At 38.0% G+C, this 22,195-nt stretch overlaps 1 protein-coding gene across 7 annotated transcripts in view; it reads left to right on the top strand.

Moving 5' to 3' along the window:
* Nucleotides 1–22,195, top strand: part of ANO3 (anoctamin 3) — a 274,762-nt gene that overhangs the window by 86,994 nt on the left and 165,573 nt on the right. For all 7 annotated transcript variants that reach the window (XR_002440329.1, XR_002440328.1, XR_002440327.1 and 4 more), the window contains exon 4: nt 11,278–11,414. Coding sequence is in view for 4 of the 7 variants with exons in the window: in XM_021402280.1 (XP_021257955.1) it covers nt 11,278–11,414 (137 nt within the window). In the remaining 3 variants the exon portion in view is untranslated. The remainder of the gene's footprint in view (nt 1–11,277; nt 11,415–22,195) is intronic.

Raw genomic sequence — 22,195 nt, 5'->3', positions numbered from 1 at the left:
ATATATATTTTGTTCAGTGTTGCCATGGGTCCATTTCTGTTGCTTTTGCTTTCGATATTCACACAGAAAGTATTCCAATGTGATTAAAAAAAAAAAAAAGCAGCTGTAATTGGGGTATATTTGTACATGAATTTACGCTATTTTGATTCTTAATAAAAAAAATTCATTCTTCCTCTGAAACAAAATAAAAATGTTCCAAAATCATAACAGAGTATAAAAACTTGTCATAAAGATGGTATAAGAATACCATGCATCTCGGTAAGGTTGCAGCTGAAACTGCTGCAGTCCCCCAGTGTCATTAGTTTTACTGGTCAGACCAGCATTTTCATTATCCTTTTTTCCCAATTTATTTAAACTAATTTATTTAAACCAATTTATTTAAACTGATATTATTGCATATTTATGTATGGCAACGGTAATTTTTTCTCTTGGTAAATGATGTACTATTTCTCATTCATGTCACTTAGTTTTCTCCTGATATGAAACATAGAGGACTCAGAGATTGAGGAAAAGATGGCTTGAGTCTCATCTGTTCAAAATTGTATTAATTAGTTCTGTCTTCAGCTATAGTCTTGAAAGGGAAAGAAAAAATTATTTACCTATTAGCCCTTAATAACTTGATTCATTCGTCTGTGTAAATTGAGACATCTCTAAATTATATCACTGAAATCAGTGAAGTTAGTCTGTATTTACCAAATTTTGATTGGTTAGGGTGTTCAGCTGCAAGCAGGAAAGGAGAGTGTATTTATAACTAATATCAGAAATTGTTAGGAGGGGTTTTATTAGATAATAGAGGCCCTAGAGTGTGTTCAGAGAAGGGCACCGAGGCTGGCGAGGGGCCTGGAGCTCAAGTCTTAATGAGAGCGGCTCTGGGAACTGGGGTTGTTCAGTCTGGAGAAGAGGAGGCTCAGGGGAGACCTTATATATTCCTACAACTCCCTGAAAGGAGGTTGTGGTGAGGTGGGGGTTGGTCTCTTCTCACGTAGCTAGCGATAGGATGAGAGGTAATGGCCTCAAGTTGCGCGAGTGGAGGTTCAGCTTGGATGTTAGGAAATACTTCTCCAAAAGAGTGGTCAAGCATTGGAACAGGCTGCCCAGGGAGGTGGTGGAGTCACCATCCCTGGAGGTATTCAAGAAACATTTAGGTGTTGTACTGAGGGACATGGCTTAGTGGGAAATACTGGTGATAGGTGGACGGTTGGACTGGATGATCTTGGAGGTCTTTTCCGACCTTGGTGATGCTATGATAATATCAACATTGTCAGTGAAGTTCACCAAGATAAATCAGGGACAGTTAAAGGTACTTTTAAACAAAAACAAACAAAAATGAAGAAATAATAATAAAAAAGGCCTTTCTGCGAACCTTCAAAATATAGTTTTCCTTCAGTGGATCTAGTTTATGTGGGTAAGAAGTTGTGTCCAAGGTGAAAGCTTCACTTACGCTTTCCTGAATCTGAACAAAGAAGGAGCATTGCTGCTTGAACTTCGATCACGAAGTAAATGAGAGTGATGCAGCTCTGCTCTGTGATCTAGCTGCTGCTTTGGCATTTGGATGGAGTCTGCAAAATAGGCTGATTAATGGGTATCATCTTCTTAGGAAATCTTTTCAAAGTACTCTCCTGAGAACATGAAAGAACACTGAATTAAGTGAATGTGGTGAATTTCTAATTAGGCTCTATCGTGGAAACAGACCAAATAGACCAAATGGCTTTCTCTTCTTTCGGAATCATAACTGTCCATAATTTCTTCCTTCTTCTGAGAAGGGGATAAGTAGACGTCAGATAAAAGATTTGAGTTCACTGCAAACATTCTCCTTTATTTCAATGGACTGAAGATAAGGCCGTAAACATATTGGATTTATTTAGTCAGGAGTATTGATGGATTTGTAGAGGGGGCAGGTGACGTATTACACCTTTGTTACAGCTAACAGACAAAAGCAATCAAGGACATTATGAATTTACACTTACTGTACTGTACTTACTGTACACTTACGTAAACAGTCTTGATGAATTTGCAGGTTTTTTTTGTACTAGAATTTTATCTTTATGAATAATTATGAAAAAATGTCTTCAGAAACCTCTTAAAATTGCAGGAGATGGTTATGTACTTTTTCGGAGTTCTGAGCATGCTTTGTCAATCAGTTGATGGAGTTTAAGGGAAGTTAGAAGTTGTTTATAGTTGAACTGAAAATGAACTGTTCCTTGAGTTAAGCGGAAAGGAATTGGTATAGTTTGCAGGAAAATTTGTTACACTAAATTCAGTAAAAAACCTCTCTTTTTATGAGCATCTTTTTTCTTGCCACACATGAGATATGCTCTCTCCTGTAATTCATGGTACAGATGAAAAAAATCATGTAAGATGTAAATATTCATGAGAATTGGAAACAGTCGTCCACTGAGCAGTCTGATCTTTTCTCTAATCAACCTTTGGGTTTAGTATCAGGAGTAGGAAGACAGAAATATTTAGACAGATGTGCAGCCTGGTTTTCATCTGCTAGGTCCATTTAAAATTGCTGTCATTAGTGTTGCTAGGTTTGTATTCCTTTATGTCCACTTTCAGACATGATAAGCCACATTTACAAAGGTTTTTTTTGTAACAGAATGGATTAATGCCTTTAAAAACCGCATGTAGCTAAAGCAGCAACATTTTCAGAAGTTAGTCCATATTGGAAACGCTGTTAGACCACGTGAAAAACCTGCAAATCTGATGCCAACTGAGCTTGTTAACTCAAAAATTCAGTTTGCTCATTGTAACAGAAATACGTACATGTAAGTAGCTTTCTAAACTGTGCCAATGTATGCAGAACAATAGCAAGCTGAAATGTTTCATTTCAAATAAGATGTCAAAAATGACTAATGGATAACACAATCAATAGAAATTGGCTTCGGGGTTTAGATATAACAAGTATCTAGTTTTATCTTATTTGGCATTTTTTGTCATCTGCCTTGTTAGTAAATAAAATAACGGTTTCTAATTCATTTATTCTTTTTTCAATCCTCTGAGTTTTTTATTTCTGAATTAGGTCAATTACGAGTGCTTTATGCATAGTAATGCAGAGATTGCAAAGAGTCTGACTCAAGAAAGCCAGACTTAATTTCTGCTTCAACAGAAATGAGAGGTTTTCACTGTGGTGTTTAGAATACATTTTTCAGAAACTTGTTAGATCTTCAGAGAATGTTTGCATGGGTAAGGGTGATCACATTTATTCTGACTGTGCTGAGACCTTACGGCAATTTTTAATATACGCTATGTACTCCTATGTACTCCTGGGCTCTGTCAGAAGAGGGGTGGCCAGCAGGGACAGGGAGGTGATTGTCCCTCTCTAATCTGCCCTTGTGAGGCTCCATCTGGAGTACTGCGTCCGGATCTGGGATCCCCAATACAGGAAAGATGTGGAGCTGCTGGAGAGGGTCCAGAGGAGGGCCGCAAAGGTGCTCTGTGGGCTGGAGCACCTACCCTATGAAGACAGGCTGAGAGAGCTGAGCTTGTTCAGCCTGAAGAACAGAACGGTGCAAAGAGGCCTCATTGCAGCCTTCCAGCATTTAAAAGGACATTGTAAACAGGAGGGGGATCAGCTTTTTACAAAGGTAGACAGTGATAGGAAAAGGGGGAACGGTTTAATGCTCAAGGATGGAAGGTTTCGATTGGATGTCAGGGGGAAGTTCTTTAAGGAGAGAGTGGTGAGGTGCTGGAACGGGCTGTCCAGAGAGGGTGTGGATACCCCATCTCTGGAGGTGTTCAAGGCCAGGTTGGATGAGGCCCTGGGCAGTCTGGTCTAGTACCAGATCTGGAGGTTGGTGGCCCTGCCTGTGGCAGAGTGTTGGAACTTGATGATCTTCGATGATCCCTTCCAGCCCAAGCCATTCTGTGGTTCTATGATTCTGTGTCTGAGGGCATTGTCCGTTTCCCAGCCTAGCTCCGGTTCATTCCTGGGGAGCCAGCAGCATGAATGATGCAGTTCTGTGATCTGTTAGAATGGTAGAGTTTTTCTGAGTTAGAAGGAACCCTTAAAGGTCATCTGACCCAACTCCCTTGCAGTGAACGGGGACACCTACAGCTCCATCAGGTGCTCAGAGCCCTGTCCAGCCTGACCTTGAACGTTTCCAGGGATGGGTTATCTGCCACCTCTCTGGGCTATACGTTCCAGTGCCTCCCCACCTCTTCCTTACGTCCCATCTAAATCTCCCCACTTTTGGTTTGAAACCATTTCCCCTTGTCCTATCACTGCAGACCCTGCTAAAGAGTCTGTCCCCTCCTTTTTTTGTAGCCCCCATTTCAAATACTGAAAGGCCGCCCTCAGGTCTCCCTGGAGTCTTCTCCAGGAATGTAGTGCTCGCTGAGAACGTGTTTAGGAATGTAATGCTCACTGAACTAAATGAAAGAGTTCACCTTCTGTAAAAATAATAATGAGGTTCAAAATCGAAGTACTGTGGGCATTTAATCTGCCTGTACAAATTCTGCATACCATTTTACCTCCTCCAGAGAGCATAAAAACCTGCCGACTGCCTTTGTGAAAATGATGTATATTCTGTATAATGGTTTCATCTGTGTGAGAGCTCATAAGAAATTGTACACTAAGAAAAGCCTGCACTTATCAGATGTGCTGCTCTTTGGTATGTAAGTATACATGTGCAGGTGAAAAAATTTCTGTAGCGTGTATGCAATATAGTATTACAGTTACCTAGCAGAATAAAATAACGTGCCCTAATTCCATCACAACATTGCTTATCCAGGTGTCTACTGATATCCTTCTCCAGGTTACTTATTGTTTCTGGGACTAAAATGAGGGCAAAAAGGGATTAAAATTAAGGCAGATTAATTAACCAGATTAATTTCTAGACCAATCATATCATTCTTGGTAAAGCTTACAAGCTCTTACAAGAATCATCCTTTCAGAATTTGTGAAATGGAAACTATTCAGGAACAATTTTTTTATTATTTTCCCTTTCCAAAATAACATCACTTTGCAGCTGAAAAACATCCGCTATTCTACACCACTTAACGAAAGTATTAATTGATTGTGTGTTGCAGGGAAATTGGAACAAGAACTTGTTACGTTGTAATTGTCATAAAATCAAAAATGCACTCTTGGCCCTTCAGAAATATGTGGTAGAAAAAAAGAGCCAAGTAATTAAGAAGGCACAAAGATGAAGATGCAAAGTGTGGACCTAGAAATGAATTTCTTGGTGCTTCTATGTTGTTGGGTGACAGACATCCAGAAATTAAAGACTTTGCATCGTTTTTTCCCTATGAATGCTTTTAGGGCAAACCTTACTGCAACGCATCAAGCACAAACAAAACTGTACGTCAGAACAGTAGATGCCTCTTGAGATGTATAACTCATCATGTCTCTGTGTTACAAGATGGCAAAACGGAGCAGCTAGTAGGTTTTCAAACAGCTTTGATCAAGAGATCTATTACCATCTTTGATCAATAGAGCTATTATCATTCTATGATTCTATGATACCCAATTGCTTGATGCTTTTTTTAATTAACTTTGTACTCAAGTCTGAACGCAGGCTGACAATACAGATGGCCATAATTCCTTGCTGTAACAGGTCACTTGGATCTTACAAATTGTATATCCAACTTTAATTATTATTAAAAGAAAACTTGTTATGTGACAGCCACTCAAAAACTCTCAACTACCACACAAGTTTTAATTAATGTAATTGAATAAGTTCAGTACATCAGCAAAATATGTTATTGGCTATAAAAATATCTTAAAAATGCCAGTAGCTCAATAACGATTGAGAAGGTAGAGTTAAAACTAATGTCCTTGAAAACACTTTGAGGACTTGGATATGAGCGTATGCTAACTGGCCCTCTCATTTCTAGTCTTCACATTGCAAGATGTATTGTTCTTTTTTATACCGGTCATGGATTTTTTGTTTGTTTTTATGTTTGTTGTTTTTTTTCCTTTTTTTCCTTTATGCCTTTATTCAAGTTTTTGCAGGTTCTGCAGTTTTCAGTTCAGCTTTTCAGTTACCTCTGGGATTGCCATTTATTGTAACATTAATGTAAGAGAGCTGTTTTTAACCAACAGTCTACCCAAAAGGATAGAAATCATTTTACTTTTTGGGTTCTCTAATTTGATTCTACAGTAAAGGAGAAGTGGAAAAACATTTTATAAACAAGCATTGCAGTCTTTCCACCAGCTTTTCCAGATTGCACGTTGACTAAGGGTTTCTGAGACGCTTCTGCAAGTATGTGAGTTGAACAGATATATTTCAGTACATAATCATTGATCATTGGCCGTTATATTGTGGTATTTAGTGGTAGCTGGGAATTTGATCAACCTTAAAATCATAGAATTAGAATGGTTTGAGTTGGAAGGGACCTTTAAAAGTCACGTAGTCCAACTCTCCTGAAATGAACAGAGACACCTACAGCTGAAGGAGCAGCCACTACATCTCTGGGCAACCTGTTCCAGTGCCTGACCACCCTCACTGTAGAAGACTTTGTCCTTATTCCCAAGCTGAATCTACTCTCTTTTAGTTTGAAACCACTTCTTGTCCTGTTACAGCAGACCCTGCTAAAGAGCCTGTCCCCTTCTTTTCTGTAGCTCCCTTTTAGATACTGAAAGGCTGCTCCCAGGTCTCCCTGGAGCCTTCTGTTCTCCAGGCTGCACAGCCCCAGCTCTCTCAGCCTGTCCTCAAAGGGGAGGTGTTCCATCCCTTGGATCATTTTTGTGGCCCTCCTCTGGATGCTCTCCAGCAGGTCCATGCCTCTGCTGTACTGAGGACTCCACATCTGTGTGCAGTATTCCAGGTGAGGTCTCAACAGCGGAGAGTGAAGAGGCAGGATCACCCCCCTGGCCCTGCTGGCTGTGCTGCTTTTGATGCAGGATATGGCTGGCTTTCTGGGCTGCAAGAGCACCTTGCTGGCTCATGCTCAGCTTGCCGTGCAGCAGTACCCACCCTCAGGTCTTTTATGGCAGGGCTGTGCTCTATCCTTTCATCTCCCAGCTTGTATCGATAGCGGGAGTTGCCATGACTCAGGTGCAAGACCTTGTACTTGGCTTTGCTGAACCTCGTGAGGTTCTCCTGGGCCTACCGCTCAAGCCTGTCTAGGTCCCACTGAAGGGTGTTCTGTCCCTCAGGTGTGTTGACTGCACCATACAGCTTGGTGGAATCTGCGAGCTTGCTGACATAACTGATGAAGATTTTAAACAGCATCTGTCCCAGTACTGACCCCTGAGGGACACGACTCATCACTGATCTCCGTTTGGACAGTGAACTATTAGCCACCACTCTCTGTGTACGATCTTCCAACCAGTTCCTCTTCTTCAGCCGTCTAGCCAGCAAATCCGTATCTTTCCAATTTGGAGAGTAGGATGTTGCAGGGGACTGTGAAGGCCCTAATAAAGTCCAGACAGATGACATCAGTGGCTCCTCCCTTGTCCCCTGATGCAGTAATGCCACCGTAGAAGGCCACTAGGTTGGTCAAGCAAGATTTGTCCTCAGTGAGGCCGTGCTGATTGTCTTATATCACCTCCCTCTCTTCCATGTGACTTAACACAATTCCAGGAGTGTCTGTTCCATGATCTTCCCGTGCTCTAGTCACTAGGGACTTCACCTGCCCACCATGACTTTTCAAATATCATTGAGAGTGGCTTGGTGACTACGTCAGCCAATTCCCTCAGGGGTTAAATAAAAACAACTAAACAAAAGAAAAACAACGTGAAGTTCTAGAGCAGTGTGAGCTGAAGTTGCTTTTTTTTCTCTAGTGGCACCTTGCCTGCACTCTCCTCCCCAGAGCAGGGGAGGCGTTGGGCACCAGAGTCTGTCCAAGAGCTTCAAGAGCAGCGTCAGCTGGCATTGGTTGTCACAGGCCCGGGGAGGCATAATGGGAAATAGAAAAATAAAATACAATGCAATAAACAGTAGCTTTCCCACAGCACAGAGTGAAGAGCTCGAGGCAGATGGGCTTTTCTCATGATGTTTTGTGGAGCTGCAGCTCAATAAGGGCTCCATGTTTGAATGTAAAGATGGATACTTATAATGCAAGCCAAATAGACTCAGTCCATTTTGCTGCTTTTGGGGGATGTTGCATTAAAAACACCACTGGGCAGTACATCTCCAGTCACAGTATTCAGGGTTATTGTCTTGATTTGGCTTCTGGCAATTCCAAATGGCAGTTGAAATAAAAACAAAACAAAATAAAAAGATCGAGGAAGAATGGATGGCAGTAAATAGTGTTACTTCGTAGAAAAGGATTATGTAAAAATTGTCATGTAAGTTTTAAAGCTGCAGTTCTTTAAGAAAGGCTGAAGAAGTTAAATGGCTGCATTTGTACAAAATGTGGCATGCATTGGTGAAACAAGTGTTTCAAGTACTTTAGGTTGTATAACTTTATCCTTAAGGGAATGTCACTTTGATTTAATGGGAAAAGTCTAAAAGCGAAACTTCATCTTTCTTTTTCTCAATGCAAGTGATGGATACCTTATTGCAGGAAAGAGCCTGTTCATAGAGGAATGCCGCTGACAGCGCTGTTTCTTTTTTTTTAAATTAAAGTTTCATCTCATTTTAATTGAGGTCATTTTCTAAAATAATTTTCTTTTTTTATTCGTTGCAAATTTTGAAACAGCTTAGAAGAAATGTATTAAAAAAATTCTCCTTGGGAAACAAATTTGCCTTCCAAAGCCATGCACATTGGAAGTATTCTTTCTAGCCAGCTCTGGATATAAATGCAATGCAATCCATTAAACTTTTTCTTCGAATATAATTATGTACATTAAATGTTTTGTCTTAATGTATGTTGCAGAAGGGGCAGATGGCTCAGGAAGTACATTCAAAATATCTTGAAAACTTCTTGACTTTCATACATATAACTACATTGATGTTAAAAGAAATAGACACACGCGTGATTTTTAAATATGGATTACGTGCTGTCCCTGATGTTTTTTCATACAGGTGTAACAAAGACTGCGGTGATGGACTGCTGTGTGTTAATCATCGTTCTTCCCATTTTTGCTCTATTTGATACTATTGCCTTTTGAGATAGTGGTTTTGGTGCATAAAATGTCACGTTTAAATGTACAATAATAACTATTATTAAGTTCATTTTGTATTCTTTTTTAACTGTATGTTTCCTTATTGTTGTTGAGGGGTGTGGAAGGGTTGTTGCTAAACTTTTTTGGTATACATTTCAGATAAGATAGCGTACGTCTAAATGGAAGGTAATTTTTTTTTCCAGAAAATGGGTACTACACTTGACGAGCTGTTTTCTGGACAACATAAAAAATGTTTAGTAAGTGAAAGTATGTTGAACAATAAGGGGAAACTTATTTAGTAACTGAATTATTTAAATAAATCATATTTAAATAAAACTTTTGCCTAATTTTGGGCGAGTGTGTTTAATCCTGTTAAAACCTTCCTCACAAAAGCAGGCTTTTTTATACAAGTGAAGCGTTTCTTTCAACTCAGGTAGCCTATCCAGCTTGTCAGAGTTTAGCTTTCATAGGACTTTTTCCTTCTTTTTATTTCACTGGATTCTCTTCTAAACTCTTGAACTTTGGAAAGACAAGAACTGCTCACATTTGGGAGTGAGTCAGGTCAGTTCATTTACTTAACAGTCCTGTTTCCTGCCTTGTACACCTACTACTTCAAAGCATTCCACAGTCTTTTTGTTGCATTTCTTTTTGTTGTTCGGAGAGTAATAGTTCATTAGGAGCCAAGTTTGGTGCTTTCACAAGCAAAGTAGGCTATTTTATACATTAAAATATCCCTTCGCGGATTTACTGAGGTTAATATCAACATCAGAAATTACTGAGGGCTCATCTGGTGTAATTACTATGTAAGCAGCTAAACTGTAGGAAAAGCAGCTCTCTGTAAATGTTCCAGTTTAATATTCCTTCTCAGAATTGTTTAGGCTACGTGAGATAATTGTGGTTATTTTTTTCTGTAATATTTACTTATTGTGGAGAATTTGGCTGAACAACTGAATGAAAAATACTTTGTTGTTGCAGATGAGCTTTTCTGAATATAAAATTCAGGAAATTTGAGATTGCAGTTCCCACAGCAACCGTGGCTTGTTTCTTGGCTTCTATTTAGGGTTTAGAATTACTGGGATAAATACTGTTCCCAGTTCTTTTGACTTTTCCCATGTTGATGTGAGAGTTGAGATGAGAACTTGGCTCACGATTTGTGGGTAACTTTTCTGCCTGAATAGTTTCGATTTGCAATTTGTCCTAGACATAACTGTGTGGGAATAATTATTCCGTCATTTTAATCTTTAAGATGTTTTTTCAAGTCTAAACATTTTCCAGCATTCATTATAAATTGCACGGTCCCACAGTGCACACGCATTATCCCCCGTTTTACAGCTGCTGAGTAAGTCTTGTCATGATATTTTAGATGGAGAACGTGCAAGGAAATTCAGTATCTGAAAAAGACTTCTCCCTTTTGGCAGAATGATATGGAGTCACTCAGAAACTTAATTCAGAGGGACTGCCGTGATGATGTAGAGAAATCTAACCTGTAATAGTTGGTCTTAATGAGCTTTGACGAAGGTTCTCAGTCACTTGCTGTTAGGATACCCATAGAATCATCACAGAATCACTGAGGTTGGAAAGGACCTCTGAGATCATCTAGTCCAACAGTCCACCTACCACCAATATTTCTCCACTAAACCATGTCCCTTAGTACCAAATCTAAATATTTCTTAAGCACCTCTAGGGACTGCGACTCCACCATCTCCCAGGACAGCCCATTCCAGCATCGGACCGCTCTTCTGTAGATGAGATTTTTCCTAATATCCAACCTGAAGTATTCAAATATTTTTATAAATGCTTTGTCGAGTAGTTAAAAACAAACCCGCCGATGAGCAGAACGCTTTGTTCACGGTGTCAGCTGTCTTCTGCCATCATCAGGTACACCTCAGATTGTGTTCTGAAGCGGTCACTGTGATTCCCTAATGTGCAAATTTTCAGTGACTATATGCAATGACTCAATTATGAGTCAAGCACCAAAGCACATGAATATTTACTTTTATCATTTTGTAGAGGCTTTTGTTTCTTTTGTCTGTAACTAAAGTGAAGAACTTTGTGGGCTTTTTTTATTTGAATAATAATAGAGAAACATTTTCAGTAGGCTTTGTACTAAGATAGAAGTGGTTTCTAGTTTAAGACAAGCATTTCAAATGCAGGAAAGGATAGAATGGAAGTTACTGAGAAGTGAGTACTTAAAAGGAATATTCAACTGTGGCTGTAACTTTACGGTTTCCTTCCACAATAACCTGAAATGAGCTCGCTGTTTTTTCTCCTTTTTTCTTCAGACATAGGAAAGGATAAAGACACATACACAGATGATTCAGAACACGGGAATTACGATGTTCGTACAGATCAGTCATTGCTTATTCAAAGCAAGCTCACCAGACAGAAAACAGAACCTCGAACTAAATCATCTTTAAAGGTAATGAACACAAAACTTCATTAAATTCTATCAATTGCTACAATATTTTCAAAATTTAATTTTTATGGTGTCAGTTAATCTAAAGTTTAAATAAAGAGGCATTTCATGGAAAGACTTGCAGGAGCTTGCAAGAAGCAGTGAATGGAATTATCTGTAGCAACGGTCACCAAAAATTATGTCAAATGTTGTAATGGTTTGTAATGACCCATTTAAGAGACTGTAGCCTTCTTGTGAAAAAATGAGCGTGCACCGAACAGAGAGCATAAGTCTCCCAGCATGGAGTGAAAAAAATAACGTCAGCATGGAGGCCTTAAAAAATTAGGAGAGTTTTGAGAAACTATTCTGTGTTGCAAATGATAAGTAGAAGGTTATCTAAAGTGCAAGATGCTTATTCTGAGCAAAATCCAAATGGTATGTAGATACACTGAAAAAAAGATAAAATGCTCTTATACGAGAATGTCGGAATATTTTCAGGAACCTCAACTAAAAGAACTGAAAAAAAAACATTTCACCAGACAAAAGTGACAAGTCATCTCACCTAGTAATCAGTTAATCACAGTATTCATCTCAATGCATTTCCTACGAGAGTTCGTCTACTATAGTACCAAGAATTATGATTGATTTTAAGTTTAAAATAGGTTTGTTTGTTTTTGTTTTCGCTCTGGACTGGGAGATCTGTGGTTTTCCCTTGAACCAAGCATAGTTTGTTGTAAACATAAGACACGTGACCTATTCTCACGAAGTTCTGAGTGATTTATTTCTTCAAGCACTAGAAAATAGTGTATTCTGCAGTACAGTTTAATTGCCAGTTTTTGGTATATAAAACTGTCCGTAACACTTCGCTACGAATCTAGAACTGCCTAAATTTCTTGAACGTTCTTTTTTCAGTCAGCCATTAGACAGTTCTGACATACAGTATGCCCTTTAAACTTGGTCATTTTAGCACTGAATGCACGTGTCGGTAAGAGTCTTCTAACTGTTGTAAAGCTTGTTTTCTCAGTCAAGGCATATTATATTCACTACAGGATTCTGTAAGACAGAATCAGTATGGTTGACTGGACAGGTCAGTATGATCTCTGAGACTGACCATTGGATACTTTCATAAAATGCTTTTTTTAGTTATGATAGCCATCTAATAACTTCGAGATAAGTTTATAGGTAACAGTATATATAGACTGGAAACCTGGGACCTGGAAATGAAGCTTCAGCAATGACAGAGAAAGGTTATATTTTAATACATAACACTTCAATGAGAACTTTTTTTGTTGACAGTTTTTTTGTTGTAGTAGGAGATTTGTTTTTAACAGAAGCTTGTTTGATTTTTGTTGATTACTTGGACAAAGACTTCTACGTTAAATGTGAGGTAACAAAACGCAGGATGCGGAATTTGCAGGATTTTAAGTATATTATACCCAATTAAATATTGTTCATAACAGTGAGGCAGCTAAAAAAGTTTAGTCACAGATAATGTCTGTCTAGTAACAGATTCTCATTCTGCTAAAGCAGGACGTTCTTCTGTTCTCATGTAAAATATCAAATGACTCCATTTTCCTCTAGCCCTGCACGCAGGACTAGCGCAGAGTTTATAGGCAGCCAGCAAGTTAACTTTCTTTCAAAGTTCAGAGAGCCCCTAGTATTTGTATTTAAGTTTAAACAAAAATACAAGTTTTATGTCGCGACCTTTGTTCATCCTGACCCACTGACAAAAGTTTATCCAAGTTTTCTGAAGCCACATCTGACTTACAGCCTCGACAACAACTTTCATCGCAGGGATGAAACTTCCTTTGGCTTTTATAGCATTTCTGTAAATGAGACATTCTCCTTCTGTTTACTGTTTGTCTGCCTCCGCAGGAAAAAGACAGAGGAGATTTAGGTAAGTCTTACAGTAGTAGAGAAGGTTACTTTTCTGCCTATGGAACAATGTGCAGATCCTTCTGGCAGTTAATGGAAGTTGCCTAGGGAAAACTTACCCTAGACTGGTAGAAAACTAGCAAAAGGAGACTTCTGTTTCTTCTTGAGACTGTTGAAAGTTACAGTGGAAAGGAGAGAAGACAGCTTAGCAGGAGGTAAGTGCTCTCATATGCAAATAAACTCAGCTGTCGTTTTTTTAAAATAGTTTTCTCAGTCTGATCAGATCAGAAATACTGCCTTAATGCAGCCTAAAAAGTTAAAAGCATGTTATTCTCCTCTGCTTAAAATTCTAATTTAGGCATGGTTTGGCGGTGTTGTTTAACACCTGAGAGACTCGGGGACAAGTGGTTACTTGCAGTTAATGCTTGACGTCTCAGTGATAAGCTACTTGAACATTTCAGCAATAACAAAATTTCTGGCACAATGAAAGCCAATGCACTTTTTTTTTTTCTCAGGACTTGTCTAGTGTTTCAGATTGCATTCATGATGCGCGCTCTCCATAAATCTGTCTTGCATCCCTGCCGTTTTAAAGCCTTAGAAACATTAGATATGTAGACACTAGCACCTTGATGCCAGTATTAATCTTGGTAGTCATCTAGTTTACTCGTTTCCTTCGTTATGATGTATAACTCTTAGTCTTCTTTAGTGTAGGCTGATAGTTTAAAATCCACAAATTTCACACTGACAAGCTAGGTGTTGTTCAGACCCATTAAGAAAGTTGTCTTCGTTATCCATATTTGCTTTGTTTTCAGCATCAACTGCTGCAGAGATTCTTTAGAAATTACGACTTCACATATGTAGCTCTGCCAGGGGATCTCATGCAGAGGACTGATGCCAGCAAGTGACAGCTGAACAGAATATGACACAAGTGGTATCAGTTAATTGCGAGTGAAACGTAGGAAATGAGAAGGTCCCTGAGTAGAAGGTTGATATTTGAATTGTTCTCGTTTTGCTAAGAAAGGAAGGCGAGTTAAACAGATCTTATCGTTTGAATGGGAAGCTAAAGATGCCCAATGAAGCAGTGAAGTCAGTAGCAGTGAATTATTTCTGTACCAATGACTATAACACGTATAGTGGCAAGATGGGAATATTTGAGAAATTACACTTGCATTTCTTTTCATTTCCTACATTAGTGTTACTGGCCTTAATCAGATGAAATTTTTCCCTAGGTAGTGGTTTTGGCAATCTGAAAAGGTCAAGAAAGGGGTTCTAGGAAAATTTTCCCATGTTATCACTGTGGGTCCAGGAAGTACAAGGAAGGGCTACCTGTACAGTAGCCTACTTTACTGCCTTTTGTGTTATCTACCAATATCCACTGTAATACTGCACGTCAAAAATAGCTCTGTGTTGGACAGGATCTGACACAGGTTCTCTTTCAGTCTCTGGAAATGTTGTGCAACTTCTACAAATTTTAAGTACATCTTAAATAAACGAATGCTTAAAATGTGGGGAATTGTTTCCTGTTAGCTAGACATAATGCTGAAAATTCAGTATGACTTGGGTAAAACTTGGTGCGTTCAGTGTAAATTACTACAGTGATTACTGAAAGATAGAGCTACCAGTGAAAACCTGAAACATGTTGCTTAGGCTTTGAATTGGATCCCCTTGAATGGTGAGTGTGTCTGTTCCTTTACTCTGCAAGACAAATAATTCATTTTAAAAAATTTCACGTAGGTGGTTTGGAAAAATTGAATAAATGAGATAAAATTGAATAAGTCAAAAGCATCTCCAGAATAAATATATTTTTCAATCTTATTTTTTTATTTTCCACGCTTTTGCAGGAACTAACTCCTCCCATTGCTGTCATGTTTCAGTACGTGACGTTGAGTTACAGCTTCTTAAACTTTATTTGTACCGTCTGTTCTAATCCTGACAATTTATCACTAATTTCAGGTACATTATTTCACTCAGTCTGTCTTGCTCATGTGTTCCGTGAAAGCCAAGAATGCATGCTCAAAGAGAAGGTTTGGCAATTAAAATTTTTTTAGTGTATAAATAAGAACAAGATATGGTCAGCTGACAACAATGTACTGGAAAGGAGAATAGCAAAGGGAGTCTCATAGATAAGGAGTAGTCTGCTAATGCAGTCTAATAACATAAAAGTAAATAAAGTTTAAAAGCAATGTTAACAGATAAAATCATTATCCCAAAATAGAATGACATGGTCAAGTGCAACACAAGTTAACTTTGTTTGTGCTTTCAGTGCATGGTTCTCATCTGCTGGGAGGTTTCATTAAACAAAACAAAAAATAAAAAAAAAGGAAAAAAAAAAAAAAAGGAATCTTGGAAATTAGTTCAGGAACTGCAGGGAAAGTAGTAAGAAATTTTACCACAGTGGAAGATGCAAGTTTAAAAAAGAAAATGAAAAAGAAGATGTTCAGCAATCATGTCAGTGTGGTTCCTACTTAGGTCTTCCTATTAGACCTAAAGAGCAAATGGAGGTGGTTAAGTACTAACAGTGAAAAGCCTTCTCCTGTCTTCAGACATCCTCCATTGCTGCCTCTTTCTACGGTAACACATAAGCTAAATAAATCTTAAATAAACACCAGCTGCATTAGATCCCCTAAGCTTACTCCTTGTCTGAAGCAAAATATGGATATATATATTTCATATTGTATAAAATGTATTTTTTATATTAAAGTTATAGTCTGACTAGAAGAAAAATGAAGAAGAAAAGAATGTGAAGAAGGTACTCCTAAACCTGAACTGTGGTTTTATTAGAAAGTTTGACTACTTCTGGAAGTCTTCCTTTCAGTTCAGAGTACAGCCCGAGTTCTGCGCAGTGCAATGTAGTATAACATAAAAATACATAAGCACGAGTACTTATGGCAGTCCATCACATTAACCAGGCTTTGCTGATTCTGATAGTATTTATATCCTTTTCATCTATTTTTGGAATTAAGCAATTGAAAGGATGAATATAATAAATCTGTTTTAGGTCTATCCATTCCAAAACTCTTTAAGCCCAAGATAATTGTTAACTTAATCCTGTGCCTAGCAAATTTCTCAGAAAGCACATTTTGGAGTACTCTTAAGCAAACCATGATTGTAAAAATATATTAAAAAAAAAATGAGTCTGGTACTACTTTATTTGAATGCATTACTATTGCCTAAAATCTTTTAAAGTATTTTCACAGCTAGTTCCAGTCTACAGTTTTGTTGGGGTCACAGGCTTGGTCCAAAACAGAGCAAGCGTTAATATGGAATCTCACTTCTGTTTATGGAAATGAGCCTGTTGCAGTTAGCATTAGTAACATCTATTTCCAAAAAATACTTAAAGCTGAGAGTTGAGTCATAAGCTCTGAATGTAGACACAAACCACTGAGATAATGATATCTTTTGGTGTGTATATACCAAAGATATTAACACAAAGTTCATGGTAACAGTATTAGGGAGAATGAGTAATGAAAATAAGCAGGATGGTTTTCATGAGTCAGCCAGTATTCTCTTCACCTAATCATCTTATGAACACTGGTGAATTGTATCGATAGAAGCATTTCTCCTTTGTGAAATAACCATTCTACTTACAGTGACAATGGTGCAGCTGTTCATTGATGGGTAGTTACTTTACTTTAGAAGTTCACGTATCCGTTCTAGTTCCTCAAATTCTTTCCATGGCTACTTTAGTCTCATACTCGATTCAGTATCCCTGAACTCATCCATTATTATCTCTAAATCATCTCTTAAAATTGAAGAGATGAAGAAATACAGAAAACTGTTTTTCCTTGCCTCACTGCTAACTTCCAGTTTGTTTTGATTGTAAGCTACATTCTTCTTCTCTCGCTCCTCTATTCCAAGCAGATACTCTTGCAGTGAGTACAAAGTCACTTTATATGTTGCAGGATGTTCTATACCGTCCTAATAACCCTGTAAGACTCCCTCCCAATAAACTTTTACCATTAAGTTGTGCATGTCGGCAGGAGGTCAGTGAACGTGTTCACTGGTCAGCTTCCATGAGAAAGCAAATAACAGACATTTCAAAGTCTATTTTCTTGTCTTTCGTTGTTCTTCAAATGTTTCCTTGTTCTACAACATTTTCCTACATCTTTGTATCCCAAAAATTCTACTGGCAAGGTGGTGCCACTGTAGAGTGGTGATGTTGGGGCGGAGTATTGATTTAATATGTGCGTGCTGTTTGTTAGAAGCGGAAGCACCGGTATAGTACTATCAAAATCGTGGAGTACGTTATTCTTATCTAAGTTTCTGCAGGGATGTCTGATGTTTGAAGATAAATTGAAAAGGTCTGTTAACAATGAGAACAACCGTTCACTTGCAAATTAATTTACTTACGTCTAATGAATACTGATACATTTGCTGATGTGTCTGGGGCTAATAATTTGTATTCACAGATCAACTGCTATCACTGTGTGGTGCAAAATAGTTATACCAAGATTTCATATATTGTTTGGATTTTTTTAAAATGATAATTAAATAGGATGTTAGATGGGAAAATAGCATTCAATTCAACTTCTCAAACTTGGACATGAGAAGTTCAGTCTTCAAATTTAGCAAGGATGCTAGACAGAGGTGTAAATATTTTGCTGCAGAAAGAATGCCTTTAACCTTAATGGCTAAGACATAAAAAATAGTTATATTAATGGTGTTGTGTTCCATTCCTACTGAGATTCAACATATTATCAGTGAATAATACTGGGCAAATTCATGACGCGCTCTTTGGCTTTTACTTTCAATGGAGATTTTGTCAGTTGCTTTCCATGGCACTCTTGTGCATGGCAGTTTTGATTCTGCTCTGTCTGCTGATACTGTGCATTATCAAGGCATAGTTTAAGTGACCTTGACAGCTGACTTTCTTAAGTGTTAATATTAAAGAACATGGAGTTGTGAACATGGAATTAGAATCGTGTAAGTTACACCTTACCTAATGACCTACCAAAGCCCAAAAGGCTTTTTTGATGTTCTTCTCTCACAACATCTTTAAAGTTACCTCTATTCTTCCTGTCTTCATTAAATGCCATCCATTGTGTTATCAGAGACACTGAGATTCAGTGCTTCCATTTCCAGTAACAGAATCATTTTTTACTTATTACATTGTTCCTTTCTCTTACAATTTCCCTGGTGGGAAAAAAAAAAAAAAAGAAAAGAGGAGGAAAAAAAAAAAGCAATTCAGTAAGTCTTTTTTTAATATGTTACTTCATTATTGGTAAGTTGCGCTAGGTAATCTCCAGAGGTTCCTTCCAACTCCCGTGCTTCTGTAGCACATTTAGCTGTCAGAATTCACATCTAATTCCATCTTAGGGTGGAAATAAATTTTGAGGAGAAAGTTTAGTAATTTTCAGATGTAAAAGCAGAATTTTGAGGCTCAGCCTTGTGTGTCCATCTATTGTTTCAATCTTAGATAATGTTGTGTTGATATCTTTAATTACTTTTAGATAATTTTGCAAATTTTAATCCAAATTCCACAACCTACACGGAGATTAGTTGAACTTCATCCTGTCTCTTGTAGAGAAAAAAAAATACATCGTGCAGTGAGGTCTTAATTCTTGTGTGTTGTATCAGTCAGCATTAAAGTAACTGAATCCTACCTTTGTTGGCTGTGGCTGGGAATTATGTTCTTTTAAGTGTGAAACAACTTCAGGTTCTTTTTAGAAAGTAAATGACGGTCCTGGAATTCAGAAATTGAAACACGAACTGTTCGCTGGCTGAGCTACACCCCAAAGTAAAAGTTGTCTCTCCGTGTGTTTATATCTTGGGTCAGAATAACCTGCTCTGGGCTGATTCTGAGACACACTGTGTGTGCTGCCAGGCTAGCATTCTCATTGTGTTTTGTTTGGTCGTTTTTTTCAAATTTTAGGAAACTACAAAGCGGATCTTAAAATGTTATTAGTAAAAGTCTGCTTTCCAGCTCTTCACTTTGCCTTTGAATAATAAATAATACAAAATAAAATCTTATGCATAAAACTAACAAGTTAAGCAATTTCTTCCATGTCAGACTCTATTTACTGAGTGTTAATAGTAAGAATAAATTAAATTATTTGAGAAACACGCATGGAATCCAGTAATGTGACTTTTCCTAGGTTAGACTCATGCTTAAGTACTTTGGCTTTGCCTTGATAAAAATTCTCATGTCATCGTTCAAACTAGAGACATGAACAACGTGTTTAGATATATGTCAGTTTGATGATTCCAGTATGTTAAAGTAAAGCTTCAGTGTTGAATTTCTTTGTAAATGATCAGTCGTTGTCTGTACTGTATCACTGTATAAATGAATGCCAAGATAATTTAGGATGGCTATTTATTAATCCCTTAGAATAACTAACACAAAAATACAAAATGCAACAAACTGTTTCTAACAATTAGTCAAATGAGCAGTGAATGAAATTGCAAGCTTAAGAAAATGATACTTCAATGCAGAGGTTCATTTTTTATGTCAAAGGTGAACATCAAAAGGTTCTAATTGAGCTTCAAAATGTTTAACATTAATATTTTCTCATGTTACCGTTATGTACAAGAGGTTGAACCCCATCCCACCGATAATCCATTACATTTTATTGCTGTGAGACAGATGGCAGGAGAGAGGCATTCTGGCAGAATGGCAACATTTAACTTTTAAATGATCAGACCTGGCAGTATTACTTGTCTGAAACTGAGGCATTTTGGCAGTCACCTTGGGTAACCTAAGCAGCTGAGAACGTTTCAAATGTTGTTGGTACTCTTGGTGAGGCTTTTTCCTCCACGGGTTGATCACACGTGAAGTCAATGTTGTCAGTGGAATTTTGAGGCATTTTAGTTATTTCTTGCGTAACTTTGAAAGCAGGAGCTCAGCGCAAGGATTGTATTAAAATTTGTCTCCTTCTAACTGATCTGTGAGTTGGTAATGGAAATACCATTATGGATTGAGAAAGGTGGGGTGCGTGCTACGTAGATTCTGGATGTTGTTATAAGAGCACATAAGGTTCCTGGATTTTGCTTCTGTCATGTCCTTATAGGACTGCCAGCAATCTGCTGCCAATCACCAGCGAACTCAATTTGGCACATTTAGCACTTCACTGGAGATACCTTGGGAATCTCTCATTCCTAGTGTAGAGAACAACCAGTTTTCCACAACTGGGAAGATGAAAACCTAATAACATGCATTTTCCAAGAGCTTATTGTTGTGTCGATGCATGCTTTTCTGAGTTAAGCTGTCCAGATGCTGCAAGATGATGTTTTAGAAAAGGAGTGTATAAGCTTCTATTCTGCCTTATTTTCTGCTTTTTTCTTCCAATGAACTGAGTCTCCTGAGAAACGCTGGTTCTTTCATTTCATCTGTCACTATTGCCAAAGGGTTCTGCTGAGCGCTTAAAAATGTGTCAACCCTACACGGCTTAGTAGAATAGTCGTTCTCAGTTCCTGTATCGTACCTTTCCAGCACCAACTCGTTATTCTAGAATATTTGTTGCTGTGTATCAGGTGAAAAATTTGCAGGACTTGAATCTACGGTGCAGAGTAGTAGGCTGAAATCAGTGGAATTAAAATCTTTACAGTTTCTGTGGATTGTGCTGCTTAAATTAGCTGAGGAGAACCTGCAGAACAGCAGTGCCCACTTTGTGAAGAGGGTGTTGCTTATTAGAATCTGAAAAACAGTGTCTTGAAACATCCCTTTGTGCTGGCTAAGTCCAAGGAAATTCTGCTTGTATCAGATTTGGATAGAAATACCAACTCACTCTTTTTTATAAATTCGCAAATATTTGCGTTGTATTTTTGCTTTGATTTTTTAACTTAGTAAAAAAATCTGCTTTTTCAACGTTATATCAGTCAACTTGTTTCCTGTCTCATGTAAACTGTAAACTTCACTGAATGATGTCAGTGCTTTGGATTTTACATGGTTTCCAATTCTTTTACACATGGTTTTGGTCTTCAACGCAGCGTGCCATGTTGTGTCATGAAACAAAAATGAATTCTAAAAGATTTGTAGTGGGAAAGCCTCAGGTACTGTTTTATTCTGATGCGAGCCAATGTCTTACAAGCAAGTGTATAGTTTTGTGATGAAGTGTTTCAAAGCCTCAGTACACAAATAGATGTGGTTTAGAGTCCTTATGTTTAAAGACTGTGAAAGAACAAGACAAAGTTAAAACTTCTAGGTTGCAAGCTGAAATATACAGCATGTCTCCAAAGGGAATTTCTCAAACAAAACATAAATAGATTTCCGTACCAGACTCTGAGTGTAGGAAAGCTGATCAGATGGCTACTCCTAATATAAACATTGATCAGCCTGGTTTTGTACCTATTTTCCAGGCAAAACAAGAGACACGAACCTACACGTTTGATTGAAATTAATGCTCTCTTTTCTCCTTACACATTGTGGAACTCCTTCAGATCAGCTGAAATCACCAGATAAATTATTTCACTGGCACCGATGCTCCTAGTAACATAGGTGGACATCGCTCCCCCAGAATTACACTGAAGTGAAACCAGCAAAGCAGAAGCAGCAGCGGCTTCACCATCACACATTTCAGTCTGCGCATCTGTAAGAGTCAGATCCTCTGAAAGTGCTCTGAGATGAACAGATGGGAAATTTCTTTCTACTGACAGTGCAGATCATTATTTATTGAACATTGCCCCCAGAGATTTCTGTTCAGTGCAGATGAACCTGAGGGCATACTTACACCGTTGTTCATCTGAGGAAAGAAAAAATAGTTCTCTTCGCTCTTGCAGGACTGTTTTTTTTTTCCAAGAGAGAAGAGCAAGGAAAAAAAAAAGACTAGAAAGTATGATCCAAAAGAAAGGTAGAGGTGTCTTAAAAAAAGAGAAATTTAATTTGCAGAATGTCTGTACAGAAATTGCATGAGCAGAAACTGTAAGATATACATCATATCTCACCGTGGGGGAATTTTGGGCAGGCTTTTTCTATTATTTTGCCAATTTCACGG

Source organism: Numida meleagris, chromosome 6 (assembly GCF_002078875.1).
Source record: "Numida meleagris isolate 19003 breed g44 Domestic line chromosome 6, NumMel1.0, whole genome shotgun sequence".
Classification (NCBI taxonomy): domain Eukaryota; kingdom Metazoa; phylum Chordata; class Aves; order Galliformes; family Numididae; genus Numida; species Numida meleagris.
The sequence above is the reverse complement of the archived record's forward strand: the minus strand, read 5'-3'. Positions and strand labels throughout refer to the sequence as shown.